This window comes from Bradysia coprophila, unplaced genomic scaffold (genome assembly GCF_014529535.1).
Source record: "Bradysia coprophila strain Holo2 unplaced genomic scaffold, BU_Bcop_v1 contig_138, whole genome shotgun sequence".
Taxonomy (NCBI): Eukaryota; Metazoa; Arthropoda; class Insecta; order Diptera; family Sciaridae; genus Bradysia; species Bradysia coprophila.
The window spans coordinates 10,470,835-10,491,022 of NW_023503409.1; the positions used below are offsets into that span (position 1 = coordinate 10,470,835).

The window sequence follows — 20,188 nt, forward strand, 5'->3', positions numbered from 1 at the left end:
AAAAACTAATAGAGTTCATTTATTACCATGTCACCATGTGAAGGTATATTAAGTACCGGGGAACTTCCTTTTTTTACGCAAAATTGTAAGAGAAGAACACCTTTGGTTCTTTTTTATTTTGTGAAAAAGTCCTCGTTCCACATTCACAAAACAAGCTTCGCATCTGCTCTGATGTAACAAAAAGACAATCAAACAGAATAATAGACAGCTCATACGAGTGGGAAGTTTACGGCCTGAGCGAAGCGAGGGTCGTAATCTACACGAGTCATATTTTATTTATGATTTAAGGTTGATTGAAAATCTTGAAAATTGAAAATTTTAAAGAAAATTGAGAGCTCAAAAATAATTCCACCTTACCCTCGATGTTTTTCAAGAAAAAAAATTTGTCAAATTTTACTGTCATTTGCGTGGAGTAAATATGTTATGTGACAAGTTTTCATGAATACGTCAAAAATACATTTAGAAAAGTGTCAGTCAAGGGACCTGACCCGCCGAAAAGGTGGGACCTAGTAAATTAAAATAAAGAAAAATTACCATTGATGATGTGACATCTTACTAGCGATTAAAGTATTTTATTGTAATGCTACGCTTTATGAACAAAATTTGTTATGGAACCCGAAAACATTTGAGGGCAAAAACGTAAATTGTCCTCCAAATTGTCTGACTCCAATTTTGTACATTTTTCTTTTTTTATGCACAAACATTCTGCATTACACCGCAATGTGCACACGTCGCATTAAAATTAGTTCCAAATAGCTTCAAAAAGTAATCGGACGGAATTATTTCCTTTTTATAATTTGTCTTTTTTAATGTAAATGTTTGTTCGGTTGGTGAAAATGTTCAAATATATTGGTTTTGCGATTTTGTTCGTGTTCTTACCAAATATTAGTTTCGTTCATTCTCTTGTGGAAGGGAATAAAACTCTGATCAAAAACCACCCATGGCAAGCGTCTGTTATTATTCGAGACACAGCATGGATATTTTGGTGGCGGGAGCATAAATGTGGTGGAACAATAATAGGAAGAAAGTGGATTCTCTCCGCAGCGCACTGCTTTGATGAAAATTCCACAGACAGTATTTATGAAGTGCGAGTGGGCTCATCAATGGCCTCGTGGTGGGGACATGTATATTCCATCAGTAGTGTCACACTCCACGGCAATCGGCCTTCAAGTGACATTGCCATTATCGAGCTTGCCGACAATATGGCTTTTGACGATACAGTAAAGGAGATCAGGATGGCCGCCACTGATTTCACATTAACTGGTTTTGAAACTTTGATATCCTCTGGTTTTGGACGAGCATGCTTTCTGTGTGAATTCACCGAAGACTTAATGGAAGTAAGATTGGACTACATCAGCTGGAAAGATTGCAGAGCCACATTCGGCCGTGTAACAAGCAAGAACATTTGTGGCATGGACAAAGATAAGAAATCGACAGGTAATTGTTCAAGTTCATTCTTGAGAAAAACGTCTGTTATGCAGCACAAAAATGAAGAATTTTGACCTCCTGCCTTCTCGATCCGGAATTTTTTCTTGCATCAAAAGGTTTCGTCTCTGAGAGCAAATATAGTTATTTATGCCACAGAGTGATGTATGAGTGATTCTTTTGAAAAGCGACCTGTTGAAATCGGACGCATTTCCAGTGGACTTTTTCATATGCGCCCAGATGACGCAAGAAATATTTTTTTGAAAATTCGTTGATGCTTGTGTAGGTGATCGGAAACCGAAAACATACACTTTTCAAATTGAACTTTCTCCGGCTACACGCAACGTACGAGATCGTGTGAGGTGTCGTTAGAACGGTTTTTGCATGTACTTTCGGGGCAAATAATCTTATATGCAAGATTGTTAAAGCAGCGACGAATCTTCAAATAGCTATTTTCCTAACTAGTTGGTAAATTGGGGTGTTTTGCCCACTATATTATATGTGAGTTTTTACCATAGCCTATTTTAGGAATTAAATTCCTGAAAATTCCAAAAATTCTTGAAATTCTCTAAAATTACCGAAAATTCTCGAAATTCCCAAAAAGTATCGAAATTCTCGAAAATTCCCGAAAATTCTTGAAAATTCCTGAAAATTCTCGAAAATTGTTAAAACAATAGAAACTCACTACGTTTCGATTTTACTGTTCTTCAAAGTTTGGCCTAACATATTTCAAGGTACAAAGAGCTATTTTTAAGATTTTTCGATTGATTACCTTAGCCAGTGTGCTGCAACTTTACATAATTACCTATACCAACGCACTTCAAGCAAAAGTGCTATTAGTGACAGCCGCCAAATTTTGTACAAAAAAAGTGTCCAAAATTTGTTCGATACACTGTCCAGTTTCAGTAGCCTATTTAGAGTACCACTAATGCTTCAAGTACGTTGCTTATACGTAAATTGCAACATGACACCCTTACCTGCTTTTGATCCGACAGTACCAATAAATCATTGGATGGCCTTAAAGAATCGACAACCGCCGACTAATTTAAAGTTAAAAGAACTAGAGTGGTCAGGGGCGGATTAAGTTTTTCAGCGCCACTGGCAAACGCAATTTAAGCGCAAATTTTCCTATTTGAAATTCATAAATAAACAAATAGTAATATCAAACATGACAGACTATTGAAATGGATGGTAGTGTTGATAGAAGTGGAAGAAATGTAATTGCCAGCGTAGCGAGTGGTTTTGGTTTGGTTTTGAATGGTAGCGTAGCGAGTAAGAAAATTGTAAAAATAAGGTATCACTACACAAGTGCTGATACATCTTACAAGAAAATACTGTTTTGATTATTGGTATAGAACTGACGGGTATGAGGTAAAAGTAAGTTCACAGTTTGTAGTTTTTACCAGTGAATGTACATACCAGGTAAGGAAGATTCCTCAAAATCAGTCGATTTATCCTGAATGCACTCATTATTTGTGTCAAAATAATATGAAAATGAGCGCGTTAGAATCCGTTTTTAAAATCGTTATTTCCTCCGAGGTGACATTAGACCATACCTGGGTAGTTTATATTCATTCGTTTTTACGCTAATTCAATGTTCAAGCTTTTTCATTTTTCTTGCTGCGTTGTGGCATTATTTTCTAGTCATCAGCTTTCTTTTTTAACATGATTTACGTTCTTGAAAGTAATAGGATAGCTCAAACAAATGAAGATCAGCTCAGCACTCCGTTCTGAACTAGTTCACGGGTCGAGACAGCTTTTCCTCTTTTTTCGCCACTTCACAAGATGTAAAGTCCTATAGTTCTAAATGTTTCATTCACCATTCATGTTTCCTATCAAAACAATTTCCTTTTGTAAATGTTCGGACAAGCGAATTTAAATTTTCACTTTTAACTCATGGACTATTGCACTCGTCAAAATAAAAAATTTGGGGCGTACGTAGCGTTTTATGAGATTAGGCAATGTAAAGTTAATTCGCAATCTTTATATTGCAAATGTCGCAGGCAAAAGTTTTTAAAATTTCAGTTTGAAACTAATAAACAATTTCTCTTCAGACAATAATTGTCCATTTAGTGACCGAACTCAGCGCCTAACTTTTCCAGTGCCATGGGCACGGTACCGAACTTCCCATAGGGTAATCCACCACTGAGTGGTGGCTTCGAAGAAGCATCGGCAGAAAAACTGTGGAACGACGTCCGAAAATTCAATTTTAATTTGTTTCACTTCTTAATGTCGATATCTTTTAAGTTGCTTATTCTAGAATTATTATCAGTATACTTAAATCGGACATTAAAATCAACGAATTATTGAGTGAAGGTATATTTTACTTGCAATGAAATTCTCGAAAATTCTCGAAAATTCTCTAAAATTCCCGAAAATTCTCGGAATTCTCGAAAATTCCCGAAAATTCTTTAAGAAATTACTTAAAATAGGCTATGGTTTTTACCGATACAAGCGAAGTGATTTCGCAGCGTTGTTGAAGAAAAATAGTTTTCTCAGTGACGACAAGTGAAAGTTTAGATGGCTTTTTTGAGAAAAACGCTGTAGGCAGTGATAAATGTCATTTCAGGCACATTACGTCTATTGTCACACTCGGCCATCTAGTGCCAACTTTTCATGCAACGGCCCAAATTACGAGAAAAATTCTGTAATTTTGTCCCGTAGAATGAGAACATTTTTCGTCAGTACCTTCTCGTTTACACGCACGAAACCCTTTTTCAAATTTTTCAATTTTTTTACAGTTTGCAGGACTGACTCCGGTGGTCCTGTTTCGATCGTAGACTCAAACAACGAACACATCTTAGTTGGTTTGGTGCGAGGAGGCCACGACTGTGTTGCAGCCGATCCAGTGGTTTTCACTTACATACCAGAATACAGGGACTGGATTCAGAATATAACCGGAATTTAAATGTTTAATTTGGTGAATTCTAGGCCAATTTGCTGTGTGAAAATGAAAATGAAATGAATTCTGATGACAATCAGATTATATTAAATTGACACATGAAATGATGAATAAATCTAAGTGTCAAGCTGAAGTTCAGCTGCTGAACCAATGGCTTTGATTTTACGTGTATTCGCCGCACTAATGTCGAGTTCATTGATGAAGTCTCTCTTCTATCACTCAATGTTCTGTGATTGAGAGACGTTCGAAAACTCAACATCAGTCAGGAAGAAAAAACGGTTTCTGGATGCAACTGAATCGTTGACAGCAAATGCAGAGCTTGAATTTCGTTTAACTGAAATGTACACCACAGCTGCGCTTTGTACAAAAATTTTATTTCCAACAATTCATTGGGTTTTCGATCAGTTTTGACAGTAAAAGAAGCTAAAGCCCGGGCAGATTCGTTCGCAGTACGCCTATTTCGTCTCTGCTCAATGGATTTAAATCGAAGCCTTTGAGGGGATCGGAGAATTCCAAGTCTCGATGCTGTCCAAGTAGTACTTTTTGATCACTGCGCAGTTTGTTGATCTCCTGATGTATCACATTTTGATCTAAATAGACGAAACGGAAAGGTTAATCATCGTCACATTCGCTTGGTACCTGGTTCGAAATGATCTACCTGTTTGTAATAGTTCCAAAGCCATCTCCTTCTTCATTTCTATCAGCATCGATCCAACTGTAATCCAAGCTTTCTTCTCCTCACATTTGCCCAACTCTCGAATAGCTTCCCGTGTGTCTTGACGTCGTTTGTCCAAAGCCACAATTTCGTGTTTGTTCTGAAGTATTTTGTCCGCCAGTCTCTCCGTTTCAATCAAAATATTTATGGTTTTCGTTGCATCGTCCATCGCAGATTCGTTGCCTCTGCAACAAGAAAAGATTCGTTTTGTGGTTACGGCAAAGACTTAGGACAGCGCACGTCGAATGGCCATTTCTTTTCGCTGGTTTTTCTTTGAATCTTTTTCGAGTTGCTTTTTCGTTTTGGCTTTCGGAGCGGCTGGTCGCCATTTGATGGCGTCCCGATCGTACGCCGAATAGTGCGTTATCCGAGCAGAGTCTTGTTTTGTCCCGAGACCAGATCGAGCTCTTCTTATTGTCGTTTTTACGGGATACAATTTCCCGTCGCTGTTCGGTCCCAGACCTTCACGATCCCAGCCCTGGCGTAGCATCATTTTGAAACCAACATTTGAGTCGGGGATGAAATAACGACGGGAAAACTCAAACGAATTTTTGCGATTGAATCGATGCAACGTGGATGTTTCATGCGATTTTTTGGAGGTTTCTTTGAACAAGTGTTGACAGTCCTCACACCAAAACGGATCGTATGCTACTGGTTGAGCGGAAGTTTCACTCGCGGATGGAACAACTCTCGGCGTGTTGGCCAATTTCTCTTCAATCATTTTAACAATTTCAGTTCGACTCTTCATCTTTGCCAGCGACATTGCAGTGTTTCCACTACGGTCAGCTATGGCTAAGTCACATCCTTTGTGCAGCAGAAATTCACACACTTTTCGTGAGCCTTCACATGCTGCTATCATCAAACCAGTCCATCCAAATGTATCACAGCTGTTAACATCGTTGCCCGTAAACTTCATCAATGAAACGGATTTTAAGTCATCGCTCAAGGCAGCCCGGAACAGGACACTTTTATCGAAGTTTACGAGTTGATTTTCTTCTTTCCTAATTCGTTGTTTGCGAGTCGATGTTGGCCTTTGTTTACACTGTGCAGTTGGTAAATTGAGAATCTCGTTGTACTCTCTACTCGCTAATTGGCCTTTATCAATTAATTTGTTGGTAGGACGACTCATTTTCGTGTGAACACAGTTATTGTTGTCGAAACTTACTTTTATTTAGCTCAAAAAACTGAATTTATGCGATTCGTTGCACCTCTTTAATCAGCTTGAAAACGTTTGACAACTCACTGTCATCTGTCAAAAGCAGCAGTGTCGCTGAGGTGCGTTCAACTAATGTCTCTCTCTCCTCTCTTTTTTACAACACACACCGCGACATGCCGTCAGTTCAGACGTCGTTTCGTTGTTTACAAAAATTCAGTGGACTGTGTTATTGTTCCAGGAGATGCCGTTGATGAATATTGAAAATAGTTTGAATGGCTCATTGATGATCCTGAATCAATTCAAATGGTTGATTGACTCTTATGTTTTGGTGAGTATTGGCCTCCATCAGAAAGCATTCGTTTTACCGTACATTTGATGGAATTTATGTGGCCACTTTTTCGTTTAATACGAAAGCGCTCAGTCGAAGCCGTTGATTTTGATAGCATTGACTGCAAGAGCACTTATCGCGAAATTTTTAATTTTATTTCAAAAACTACCAACCTTGTCTTCCCATTGCAGGATTTTTATACTGAGGAGCACTGGAATCGGTTGCCTAAAATATGGAAGGCAATGCTGGAGCAAGTTGAACCGGAAATTCTGATCGACTTATTCAAACTGGAATCAGATTCTTCACGAGATCAAATCGTATGGCCTCTATCTCTGATCTGTTTGAGGTCTTTGGTACAAAAACTGAACATATCGCGACACAATCAGTATGTCGATAAGGTTAGCTGGACAAGTCACATACTTGATTTAGGGTGAAGCATTCCTTGTCAAAATGTTCTCCTTCAGAAACACTTGCAGTTGGAACCAATGTGCTATCGTCATGTAAAACTGAAAAACGCATTCAGGAAGCGAATAAAACCGAAAAAACTTCACGAAATCGAGCGGATGGCAGCATTGTGCTCGAAGACGGCAACCGACTGCCATGTAGAATACGTTTTAGATTTTGGTGCCGGGCTAGGCCACTTGGCGAGAGTATTAGGATATGGATATGGCCTAAACGTTTGCTGTCTGGAACAGCAAAAGCGACTTAGTGACGAAGCAAAGTTCGTTGTTCAATCTATCGCTTTTCATTTGTCGAAGTAAAATTTAATTTTCCGCTAGATTGATCGATGAGAATCTGTATCGCACGGCATGCAAGTTTTTGGAATGTGATGAAATTAAGAGATTACGCCGTCCTGTTCACTTGAACGTCCAGCTAACAGAATCAACTGATACGGAAAGCCTTCTGAATGTAGGTCATTTTTAACTATTTTGCAAATGACTGTGGCAAGAGCCGCATACGTGAGGCTTTTGGAAAGGCCGACTGATTATGAATCCAGCATTGCATTGCATTACTAAAGTCGACATTTGGTTTCAGCAAATTTCCGAGTGTTTCAACATACCAAACGACAAACGGGATAAACTCACCTTTGGAATTGTTGGACTTCATCCTTGCGGTGATTTAGCTGCAATATTACTGAACGTTTTCCTAAAGTGTAAAGAAGCTAAGTTCATAAACATTGCTGGATGCTGCTACATGAAAATGACCGACAGGTGATTAGCGCTGTAGCTGAAGCACTTTGAGTTTAGTTGTAACTTACTGCCAATGTGAATTTCAGTTCCTTCCCACTGAGTAATTATCTAAGACGTCACAGCCTATCCCATTTGAGCTACGAAGCCAAAGAAATATCTTGTCACCATCAAGAGATCTACGTACAACGGCTAGCTGACCGGAACTACGACCATTTAATGATCCATTCGTATCGAGCATCAATCGAAAAAATTATTTCCAAATACTGGCCGCAGCTCAAACACGTTGGATTGAAAAGCATCAAACATTCGCCTGGATTAACATTTTCCGACTACTGTTCGCGGGCGACGTCACATTTGCGCATCGTGATTTCAGAGGACGAAATATCTTCTGCGAACGTAGAGCGCGATTTAAGATGCTGGAAGAAGATTGTGATATTTTACACACTCAGACTGATGCTGGCACCGTTGGTGGAGAGTGTCATTTTGTACGATCGAATGTTGTTCGTCTCGGAGAAACGTAAGACTATCGATGATCATCATCACCCAGGACAGATTTTTATCAAACGAAATTTTTCTTTCTTAGATCACTGCGTTCAATCGGAAGCATTATTCGATCCAGTCATATCGCCCCGGAATGTCGTGATGACAGCTGTTAAGCGTTGTTAAATAAGTTTATGAGGAGAACAATAAATAAATTTGTTGGAAACATTTGGACTCATTCATTAAACTTTACTGCTTGGTTAGAGGCCATTCTTGGGGGAAAAAACGGAATCAATTCGCAGTCGATGTGATGAAATCAAATAAATTAAGTTGAGGATTCGCTAACGATTCCACTACTTCCAAATTATATTAAATTTTGCGTCCACTTGCGTCCATTGACATTACTCTCTGATCGTAGTAATACTCACTATATGGGATATGAGTATCATTTGGTGTCATTTTACCATAAAAATTCAATTTTTTACGAGTATTTTTTGCATTTTATTGACTTACAACCCAAATGAACAGCCGTCCAAATCTCGGCTGTTCACTCCTGCTTTTACAAGACTAATTGCACCACTTACCATTTACAGCATGAAAGAGATTTACGCTGTCACTGTACCGAAAGAAGTAGTAAAAACTAATTTGTGCACGTCTGTCCAATGCAACCGATTCTGTTGTACTTTCACTTACGGAGAAATCGGAATTTAACGCTGCGTAATGTTCCAATTAATACATCATACTTTCGGTTGTGCGCTCACTGACTGCGAAAAATGATATTCCAAATGAATTCTTCTTAAAGTTATCTCGAAACAGTTTTCTAGCCCACTCTATTTATATCGAGTTTAACCAAAATATTTTGTGGTTGCATACCTTTATGCTCTGTAGTCGACAAAATTGTAATCAAAATCACTTCAGGGAAAAAATCTCTTTCGAAAATTTGTAAATGCAAATTGTTTCTAATTCTCCCTAATGTTGTTGTAGTTGATAAATTAACTGTTAAAAACAATTTGCACCACTTGCAACAGACTAGCTACGCAATGAAATAGCAATAAGATAGTTGGTCGCCACTGTAAGTGATAAATACCACACCTATGTCAGCATTTCACATTCAGCAACGATATTCATCATGTCTACTCTTCCCTTTGATCTCATAATTGACGCGAATTATTTTACTTCACTTGTTTCAACATACATTTTGCTGTATAAAGACTACATTAGACATAGTGTGATCGCTTATTTTCGTAGTATCGCCTTCGAAAACGGATGACATAGCCATCGTGAGCTTAAATTCACGACGGCTCCCTACCATTACTTTTTCAGAGAGTTCCGGAGAGAATTTGCAGGCCTGACATGAGCAATTCTCTCTGAACATTTTTCTTGTAAAATTCTCCAGATAATACGGAAAAAAAAACATCAATTCAATAGTCAAACATGAAGTTTCTATTCAATTCTCACCCAAATTGTTCAAAAAAAATCGTTCGAATTCGATTCCAATTCAAATTAGTGTTCATCTAATTGGTTTAAAGTACAAAGTGTTCCGTGAATGACGATGTGCTTGTAATATTCAGTGGCTGAATCAAATCGAATTGTTGTTATATGCGGGAAAAGTGCAGAAAAAAAATCGATTAAAGACCAAAAGTACTGGAATATTTTCGTTTTGTTATGTCTTTTGACAGTTTCATGAATCGAGAACTCAAAAATTGGTGTGTGCTTGTTTATTCAAATTGACTGTAATCACTATTTTGTTCGGTCAGTGTGTTTGTTTGATAACAAGTAAATAAATAAGTTTTGTTCAAAATTGAATGATTTAATGAACACTTGGATGGTGGTCAACAATGATCAACATTTATAAAGGTAATTGAACAGTGTGGTCTCATCTTATGGATTATTTTTTTGTTTTCTTTTTTTTTGGTAAATTTGATAAGAATACGAATTTATTACGCAAGTGAAAATCTATCATAATCGGGAAGTGTGTGTTTTGTATAGGTATACATCTTTATCGCATCATCAGACGGATAACTTTACATATCGTTTGGTGTACCCTTATATTGCTGCGATATACAAGACCCGAGCTTTTTTATGTGATTTTTTTTTTTCGTATATTGCCTTTCGTTCGCTTTATTTTATTTGCATACTTGTTGCTTATAGAGTCGGTCGGTACTTATAATATACAATTTTGCTGGTTTATCAAGGTCGCCTCTATACTACGGTATGCGTAAAATACATTCAAACCGATGAAGACTTTTACATAGATTTTTATTTATTTCTTTTGCTCATTTTTTTTTGCATGCATACTTGACAACAACGACATCACCGAACAGCACAAACAGAAAGAAAAAAAAAACTGTTGGTTAAAATGATTAAATTTTTTTTTAATTGATAAATTATTGTTCGTTGCTTTTCATTTGCTTTTCGTTCGCTTATAGTTGCTTGTTTGGCTCACAAATAGTAGTATAGAGAGACGAATACAATGTGTACATATATTGATGTTTGATAACAGCACACAAACCCGTCCATTGTGTCATGCTTGTGCGCAGAGTCGGAATCGACACACACTGTCCGAATGGAGGAGATGGTGTTGTTAACAACCATTATTTATATAAATCAAAATTTAACAAAAAGCGAAGAACAAAAACTGACTAATTAAGTAAAAGACTTGTTTACTTGTAGTGTGACACATTGTGCACATTGTTATAATGTAAACGGGATGGATGTGTGTTCCATAATGTGTATCACACTGCCAACATATTGATGACAAGAAGAAGTTGAACTATCTTCGAATCATATCATGTTTATTGAGATTTTTTGATTGAAAAGAGCTAAACATCGAGCCAATTAGCAGCAATAAAATTTAATAAATAAGTCACGAACACATTCATGGATCTTTATCGCCTGAACGTATTATCATAAACGTTTTTCAGATTCTTTTATTTCTTTATTTATCACTTAACTTTTGGAGGAAAAAAAAACCGAATTTCTGAGATAGACAATAGACTTTATTAGGCGGTTTGGATGTGTCGGTCTTTCGTTTTTTAGAGGGTCGTAAAGAAAACAGGAAATATTTTTGATGAGAGACTTTTTTGGCGCCCGCTATTATCCACACAGAAACTACTGTTATACACAATCACACTCTTCCTATCGTATCGTCTGATTTCTGTTGTAAATTGACCCACAACTTTATTTATTGTGGTAAATTTTCCAATTTGTCGTCGTTACGAATAGTTTTTTTTTACAAACTATATTCAAAGCGGTCTGCATTCGAAAAGAAATAGAAAATTGTTATTGTAATGGTGAAACGTTTATCAGTTGACGGTACACATGCGTCCAAATTTTCAAGTTGAATCACTTACCACAAGGGCAAGCAAACAGGCCCGAAGATTATCGCATTATCATGTTTTATAAAAAATTGAGCATTGTTTTGTATCACGTTTTTTAACTATGGACAAGCATTTTTGTTGGTCATTTCATTTATCTTTTTGTAAGACTTGTCAGCGATAATGTTCTGTGATATTTTTCAATCCGTGAAAAATTCCCCCTTTGGACCTATGTCAAGGCCAGAGGAGGTGACACCAGATGGCGTCATCTGTTATCAATTTTCTACTGAAATCTACTACTTCTTTTGCTTAAAACATATATCAACGTACTTCTTCCCTATTTAGAGTACTCCTCATACTTGATTTGTGTTTATTTTTCAGTAGTTTGACTGAAATATGGTGAACATTAGAGGACGGCAACATATGGAAATGGCTTAAGAGTGATATCGCCAAAACATCGAACAAAATCAGACATTTTGGGACAAGGGGTCACAGATATTATTGACTTATAGCTCATTCGATTCGTTGAAGTTTTGCGAGTAAAACGTAGTACTACGTTTGGTGAACTTTATTTTGTTGTCGACGCTCGAGGTCATGAAGTAAGGGTCTGCCAAAAGGGGCCCAAAATCGTTTTCGAAATTTGGGTTCCAAGAGTATAAGAACAACGTGAATACATCGAAAAATTCTTTATTTTAGTTAAATTCTCTCTTAACAGCAATAAATAATGAATAGCGGAACAAAAAACCACAAAAAAGCGAAAAACAAACGAAAGAAAGGGATAAAATTTCGTCGACTTGGGGTGGAATTCCGCTAAAGTCGCTCCAACCCTTTGCAGTGAAACTTATCCAAGGATGTTTTTACATGTTATGGTACTACAGAGGCTAGGCTCTCTTACCATACATACCATGTCTCGGACTTATGTCACTGCAGCCGGTCAGGGACTTGGGAAAATCATCTATTTTTCATCTAAAATGATTAATATCACCAACAGGTTAACATGGACCTGGTGGTGTGTATCCTCAAAATGTGCGTCTCTTCAAGGCCTACAAGCCTAGCTAAACAAGTTTTTTCCCAAAATTGTTTTACTCGACTAATCACGAGGAAACGATTTTGGGCACCTTTTGGCAGACCCTTACTTCATGACCTCGAGCGTCGACAACAAAATAAAAGTCACCAAACGTTTTACTCGCAACAGTTCAACGAATCGAATGAGCTATAAGTCAATAATATCCGTGACCCCTTGTCCGAAAGTTGTTCGAAGATTTCGCGATATCACTCTTAAATGAAAATTACGTCGGGATTGAGAATTAGAAATGAAAAATTTCAATCTCTGTTTGTTCCACATATCATCATTTATCATGTACCCCACAGACTGATATGTACATTTTTCATGAAAACCTCGATTATGTTGCGCGACTCAGAAACAATTTTTGGCAATTATGATGTTCTAGAATGAGAGTGTTTAGAATCAGATTTTTTTAGAGTAGGGGTAATTTCCAGATTCTATTCAAACAAATTCAACCGCATGCATCGTATGTGGAAAGAATTGACAGAATCGGATTGTAACAGTCCGTTCTTATGTTTCTCCGACTGTGGAGTTTTTACGTTAAACTTCAAGAACCGAACAGACATAATGCTATTCAGTGTACGTGTACACATTATTACCATCATTTCCAGTTGCAGTGAATATGTAAACTTACAAGGTTAGCAAAACTTTCCAACTTCAAAGCGTCATTCTAATATTTACCATCTGACTTTATATGCAAATCAGCTTTTCAGGCCTGTCTTTGTAAGCATTATAGCATTAAACGTACCGAAAAAACAACGAAATTAAATGCCTGGGTAACATCGTCAAGGAAATTTATTGGGGAGTAGAATAAATAGTGCATTTCAATTCATTATACATTTTCAAATTAGAAATGCACGTTTCCACCGCCGCATTTATAGCCGTGTTAAAACGGAATTGGTTTTTATGAAAATAGAAAATTTATGCTAATTTCGTAGAATGTATGCTATATACCACCATTCCTTCGGTTGCATCGCCTTTTTGTTTGCTAATTAGTTGGGTTTTGTTTTCGAAAAAAAAAAGCAACGGAAGATTTATCGATCAACCCGACGTGCTATTATTATTGCTGTTTTCCACCCCGATTTATGGCAATGTAAAGTTCAAGTTCGAAAAATGTTTTGTGAATATTAGTTTTTCCATTGTTTACAAAGGTCATGCTGTGTTCCGTTCGTGGGTATATGTAATAGCATGTAGCAAAATAACTTGATTAGTAAAATGTGAAAACGTGATCTGAGCATTCATTCATTCGAGGAAGCCATAGACGTGTCCCCTAAATATCTGCGCAAATATTCCAGGTATTATATGAGACCGAGACATGCTTCCGCTTTTTTAAAAACAAGATAATTGAACATTGAAAGGTTTATTTCATACAATGTCGAAGAGGGCTTTCTATTCATTCTTTGTATATATGAATTTACTGGCAGATCATTGCAATTGCATCACACTCGTACCTGTAATTGTTAGATTACAGAAACACCTTGACCGTCACAAGTTGTGACAGTATAATTGGAATTTTAGTTAATATTCATCGGCAGAAGTAAAATAAGAAAACAAACGATAAATGTACAAGAGAAAAGCGTCATCGTGTAACATGAATTGATGTTTGTTATCTGTACTTTTCGCAGGCGAGAGCAGTGCCGCCTTTTACCTTTTGGGCGCCACTGGCACTTTAAAAAATAAATAAATTTTTGTTCTTGACGTTTTTTTTCGGGCGCCAGTTTTTTCAGTTTCTTTTTGGGCGCCAATCTTTTTTTCCGGGCGCCACGGGCATTTGCCCAATTTGTCCATATGGAAAAGGAGGCACTGGGCGAGAGCATATAAAACATTACTAGCACTAGGTAGACAATTTATAAAAATTCTTTAAGGCACTAGAGCGAAAAAGCTCTACATTTCGATATCGATTTGAGATTCGATTTGACATTGTGATTGTGATATACATAAGTGAAATTTTGTCACGTAAATTTCATTCGAATTACTAGTTTTCCAGCGTCCCTGCAATTTTTTTCAAGTGTTTCGCATACCCCAACTTTGACTGAACCTTTTACTTCCTTTTCTACTCAAGTTTTTTTAATAAATTTAGATGAAATCTTTTACTTCATTTCTTTTAACGTCTACTTTTATGCATGTTACAAAACATCATTAGCCAGAGTTCATAGCTAATTTTCATCTTCGTTGTCTGTAACAGATGAGATCAACGTGAGAATACATTTCTCCACAACAATTTTGAAATAAGAGGCGGGAATGTTGTAATTAAGGGTTAGGCGGTACAAAGTGATACAGAATAGCAACATCACACACATACCAACCAACCTGTTGGTGCTGTCTCTGAACGTAATAATCGTTTTCGTTCCCGACCGCAACATCCACAGCCTGACTGTAACATATTGTTCACGATTATCATTTTGTAACTATCGTCATTCAAACCATTTTCTAATCAGCTCGGTGCAACTGCTCGGATTAGATAAACAATTCTCGACAATTTTAACAATTACCATGTAACAATGGTTTTACACCGTAAACGCAACCGAAGGCAGAAGACAATTTAGGACAATTCGAAATGTAATTAACAAAATAAGAGAGGATTAGCATTGCAATCTAATCTCAATAGGACGGTACGGTTTAAAGTTATTCATGCTATCAAGTACCGATACATCATAATCTGACCTATTCATGATAAATTGAAGATGCACCGCATCCATATACACTACACTACACACCTAAAATTATATGTGTAAATTACTTCAATCAGATGAGATCTGCACAACTGCCTGGATATCATACTATAACTATAAGTGCCAACTATGGAAAACAATGTGGGTGTTGGTCCATTTATGCATATAATAAATACTCATACTGAATACACACTCCATGTTCCCGTACGTTGTTATATATAAAAGAGTTCATGGTGGGTTCACTTCCACGTAAATTCAATCGGGAACTGTAGATACCACACATGATGGTTCTGGGTATGCTTCGTGAAAAAATCAAACTGTTCCATCATCCTAAACAATTTATCCAAGGTATTCTGATTTCACATGAACAGATGAGTGCTTACACTCGGCATATATATTTACACCTTCATGAACTTACCGTTGAGCCGATCATGTACATACGCTGTACATGGATGTATGAATAAGTTGACCCATCTATTCAGCTGAATGAAAAAAAATATTTTTTTTTAAATTTAGCCAATGGCTGAATAACTAAGAGTAAATATTCAATCCGATCGACGGGTGAGGGTGAGTGTATTAATTATCTGAAATGTAATTCTCACATTGTTTCTATCTGAATAAGAGGGTTAATTAACCCGTGCTATAAATGCGTTGCTATGATCCACAAAAAAGCTTATAACTGAACGAAATATGATATAAATTTGAACTATGAATGAAATGGAATGAATCAATGACGCATTTCATTTCATTCAATTATGGGATTGGATTTACGAGTGGAGGCAATAAACTTACTTCTTATTTCTGGATTGGCTAGAATACAGCGACATTACCGGACTGAATGGACAGAAACAAAAATTATGATTTACCAAAGTGCATTTTGAATTTCGGAGCTTGTATGATGTTCGCTGATAATCTGTCCCGGTCAGAACATGGGAAACTGGTTAGTAATTGATTATTCGAAGATTTTATTTGATTCAGAAATCATTTAAAGATCGAGATGACGAGACCATTTGCGGAAGAGCCGGTGAAGTAGTCTTTTCTGGAACTACTGACAAAATGTAAAGCCTATAGTGAAAAAAGACCATTCATACGTCGTCACCCAATACATGCATTAGAAAGTTCACTTTTCGCAGCTCAGTTGCATAAAAACAAAGGATACAAATTTGGAAAGTAGAGTTTTGGTGAGTCTTTTGTTTAACCAAGGCGAAGCTGAGCTCAATGTACACACTAAAACGTGAGTTTCCATTTTTATCCAGAGTTATGTGATGTATTTTACATGCTTTTGCGCTTAACCCAATTTGCTTTTCATCCACTAGGGCTGTAATAAGCCACTTTCGACCCTATGGAAAGCAAAAGCATATAAAAGAGCGTCATTATTGTCTTGCTCAACGCCTTGGGCTCGAAATGCAATCTCCCACATCTCTCAACAAAAAATGTCCCAGCAAGACTGTAATGTACTGTTACATGACTAGGGATAAATAGATGAAAAGTAGAGTTTTCGTGTGAATTTTGTTGATCCGAGGCGTAGCTGAGGTCAATAAACACACGAAAACTCTACTTTTCATCTGTTTATCCCGAGTTATTTAGAGGGATTCTTTTGAAAAGCCGCCTACCAAAATCGGACCCATTTCGCCTGGGATTGATATATACATGGTTTGAAAGGTCTTTGCCAGTAGACCTCAAAACAGGCCTCACACGGTCTCTAGCCACACCTGGTTGCTGGTTGAACATCTCCGAAGTTGGTAAAATGGTGATTTTTATCCGAATTTTTTGGCCGTTATAAACGATCGTCCCGGGCGAGAGTGGGCTCGTTGGAAAGCTGAGTTCAAGTAGTTTCGGGTCATGCCTAGTTTAATTTAATTCATTGATATATGTTTGCAAAAACCTGCAAGAAAAATTTTCAAAATCTGTGTGAACTTTAAACAGGTCTGGGCTGGTACTGATGACGCTTAATGGGAACCTAACATGCTAGTCGTAACATACATTGTCTAAGCTTTCCATTGATACCCCATTTGCAGTGCTGGTGATTGCTGGCGAGTTTTACGAGTAGCGGTTGTGCTAACATAAAATTCTTTTATGTCGGCAATCACCAGCACTGCAAATGGGGTATCAATGGAAAGCTTAGACAATGTATGTTACGACTAGCATGTTAGGTTCCCATTAAGCGTCATCAGTACCAGCCCAGACCTGTTTAAAGTTCACACAGATTTTGAAAATTTTTCTTGCAGATTTTTGCAAACATATATCAATGAATTAAATTAAACTAGGCATGACCCGAAACTACTTGAACTCAGCTTTCCAACGAGCCCACTCTCGTCCGGGACGATCGTTTATAACGGCCAAAAAATTCGGATAAAAATCAACATTTTACCAACTTCGGAGATGTTCAACCAGCACCCAGGTGTGGCTAGAGACCGTGTGAGGCCTGTTTTGAGGTCTACTGGCAAAGACCTTTCAAACCATGTATATATCAATCCCAGGCGAAATGGGTCCGATTTTGGTAGGCGGCTTTTCAAAAGAATCCTCTTAATGGATTTTACATAGTGTGGGCGTCGAAAGTAGTGCTTGAAACATGAAAAGTACGGTTTTCGACGCATGTAGTATGTAAAAGTACGCTACTGTCTTGCTGGGACATTTTTTGTTGAGGTGTGTGCGAAGGTGTATTTCTAGTCGAAGGCGCGGAATTCATCCTACACGTTGAAACAAAAAATCTCCCAGCAAGACAGAAGGGTAATTTATTGTCTTGTGGCCAGAATATGCGAAAAACTGGTTTTGAGCGAGACGGTAATGAGTCGTTTTCTGGCCACATGACAACAACGAAGATGTACGTCTATTTTTACTATATTTGTGAATATTACATGACCAGCCACATTAAAGCTATTAAAGTAAAAACTGAGAAAATGAGAGATTACAAAGCCTTTTTCTATAGATGTAACGAAATATTATCCGTTGACCATTCTTTTCGAAGGAAGGCATAATTTTGGCGCAAAGGGAACTTGATTGTCCGTGTGTGTATTAGCTAAAATATTGTCCATAATTTTGGTTTTGTTTTATAACATTTCAAGGTGATATTGTTGATGTGACTATGATATAATAGGATGAAGCTGGAGTGCAAAGCACTGTTGAAGTTGAATCTCAATGTATTTGACTTATTTTGTGAAAGATCGCCATTATCGAATTACAGCTTCGACCTTTCATTGTTACATAATCTACTTTGTGGTGTCTTGTTCGAGTAATGGATGTTTTGTCCCGCAAGTAAAATTGTATAACAAACAATGGTGTTCACATCTCGGTTGTTGTTATTTTTCGAGCGAATTTTTTATTAATTTTAGGAAGATAATGAGATTTATGTTACACGACTTTTATTGCATAATTATTCAGCAGGCAGACAGAAAAAGAGTTTCATTTCACTGGAGATTTCCCTCCGGCCATGAAATCGTAAACTTTTCTGATTAAAATTATTCAAGAATTCATTTTCGTCGATTTATTGATATTGTCCGGGTCTAATTACTTCGAGTACACGGAAAACCTCCAATTAATATGTCGCTGGCATATTGTGATTGCATTGCGTCCGAGCTTTGTTCTGATATATGTTACTACAGTGTACATACTATACAACCGTAAATTGAAGCATTTGAAATCGATGTTGGGTTTTCACAGTTCACAGTCCTGATGCTAAAGCCAGCTCCAAGGCACATAATATACACCGCATACCCACATTACACCAAACAACAACACACATATTCTAGCAAGAAAATGGAAATGGAAAATTTATTTTATCATACAATGAAAGCGCCCAGCAAGCAAGCGTTTCTTCTTAAGTTTAGCCTTCATATTTTATTGGAATTTGCACGCAATGTGTAAATTATAATAATACTGAAGAAGTTGGGTGGGCTAGGTGCATATATGTATACTATTTATATGAAAAAAATACTCTCCGTATATCTCCTCCGTAATGGAAAATCGTGCAAATTTACGATATGAAAAACGCAAAAAGTCAATGTAGGAAAAACCAACCGTTGGTACTAAATGTGATTTTATTGAATTGAAGTATGGTTGCTACATATTAAATTGGGTTAACTAGGAGGAAAAATGGGCGATAAATAAGATAGGAACAACGTTAAGTAATCAGATTATGAATCCAATACCATTGTTTAAATCCCAGCACAGTTGTAATAACACCTGTGAGTGTGTATATTATGCGTATATCGATTGTTATTCCTCGTATGATATCATTCGGAAGGAATGACGTAACGTCAAACATGTAGGAAAGAAGACTGTTTATCATCCAGCCAGCAAAACCAGTCTGCTAATCAATCAACACTTCAATTCATAACCGCTCAATGTAACTAAAATTCTACGGTAATGTGGTGTTGAATGTCTCGCGAATAATTTTTAGACAATCGCGAATTGATTCGTCCGAAGTATAGCGTGGTGCAAAAACGACCAGCATTATACAGAAAGATTCAAACGTTCATAATTGCAATAACAGACACTATGATGACTATATGATGTCATAAAATGAATGACATCATCATCAACAAACACTACACATTGAACTCTCGGCACATATGTAATGAAATCAACTTGTGTCTACCGAACTCTTAAAATGTAAGTTGTTTTTTGGTCGTTTTTTTATTTACTCGATGTTTGTGTAGCTGTTTCGGATAAATTATCATTTAAACGTGATAAATACAGAAAGGTATGTCACGTTACGGATCAGCATACCCCACTCAGTACTCGAGTTCATTTTCGTCAACTTTTCAAGAGAGTGAGGAGAATTCTTTTATTTCTCACATATTCGCAACGCAAAAACAAGATTCTTGTTTTGTTAATGTGTTTATATCTTGTTGACTATACACAACCTGTTAGCCGCTCGTATTTTGCTAATTATTTTTGTTATTCCATCAATGTTAGTAAAACTGATGAATAAAAAA

At 37.1% G+C, this 20,188-nt stretch overlaps 5 protein-coding genes across 13 annotated transcripts in view; 3 read left to right on the top strand and 2 right to left on the bottom strand.

The window, feature by feature from the left end:
* The first annotated feature begins 683 nt into the window (after positions 1-683).
* On the top strand, positions 684-4,460 carry LOC119074114 (trypsin-5-like). Its single transcript, XM_037180081.1, has 2 exons — positions 684-1,437; positions 4,167-4,460. The coding sequence occupies exons 1-2, from the start codon at positions 816-818 to the stop codon at positions 4,331-4,333; spliced, it is 789 nt and encodes a 262-aa protein (XP_037035976.1). The 5' UTR covers positions 684-815; the 3' UTR covers positions 4,334-4,460.
* Positions 4,461-4,680: 220 nt separating this feature from the next.
* Positions 4,681-6,297, bottom strand: LOC119074117 (p53 and DNA damage-regulated protein 1). 2 transcript variants are annotated; one of them, XM_037180084.1, is made up of 3 exons: positions 6,208-6,297; positions 4,986-5,227; positions 4,681-4,917 (listed from the first exon to the last, which is right to left on the bottom strand). In XM_037180084.1, the coding sequence occupies exons 2-3, from the start codon at positions 5,209-5,211 to the stop codon at positions 4,751-4,753; spliced, it is 393 nt and encodes a 130-aa protein (XP_037035979.1). In that variant the 5' UTR covers positions 5,212-5,227; positions 6,208-6,297; the 3' UTR covers positions 4,681-4,750. The 2 variants fall into 2 exon arrangements, with proteins under 2 accessions (XP_037035979.1, XP_037035980.1); XM_037180085.1 differs by lacking the exon at positions 6,208-6,297 and having other exon boundaries at positions 4,986-5,356.
* Positions 5,234-6,237, bottom strand: LOC119074116 (G patch domain and ankyrin repeat-containing protein 1 homolog). Its single transcript, XM_037180083.1, has one exon. The coding sequence runs from the start codon at positions 6,169-6,171 to the stop codon at positions 5,269-5,271; it is 903 nt and encodes a 300-aa protein (XP_037035978.1). The 5' UTR covers positions 6,172-6,237; the 3' UTR covers positions 5,234-5,268.
* A 66-nt stretch (positions 6,298-6,363) lies between the features above and the next one.
* Positions 6,364-8,422, top strand: LOC119074115 (protein RRNAD1). The gene is made up of 7 exons (XM_037180082.1): positions 6,364-6,526; positions 6,718-6,924; positions 6,991-7,247; positions 7,306-7,435; positions 7,562-7,737; positions 7,803-8,233; positions 8,300-8,422. The coding sequence occupies exons 1-7, from the start codon at positions 6,440-6,442 to the stop codon at positions 8,380-8,382; spliced, it is 1,371 nt and encodes a 456-aa protein (XP_037035977.1). The 5' UTR covers positions 6,364-6,439; the 3' UTR covers positions 8,383-8,422.
* A 1,175-nt stretch (positions 8,423-9,597) lies between these two features.
* LOC119074119 (myocyte-specific enhancer factor 2) overlaps positions 9,598-20,188 on the top strand; it is an 82,510-nt gene continuing 71,919 nt past the window's right edge. For 2 of the 8 annotated variants that reach the window (XM_037180086.1, XM_037180092.1), the window contains exon 1: positions 9,599-10,053. The gene's annotated coding sequence lies outside the window, so the exon portion shown is untranslated. Of the gene's footprint in view, positions 10,054-20,188 lie in introns of all 8 variants that reach the window. The other 6 variants (XM_037180093.1, XM_037180095.1, XM_037180097.1 and 3 more) reach the window with 4 other exon arrangements.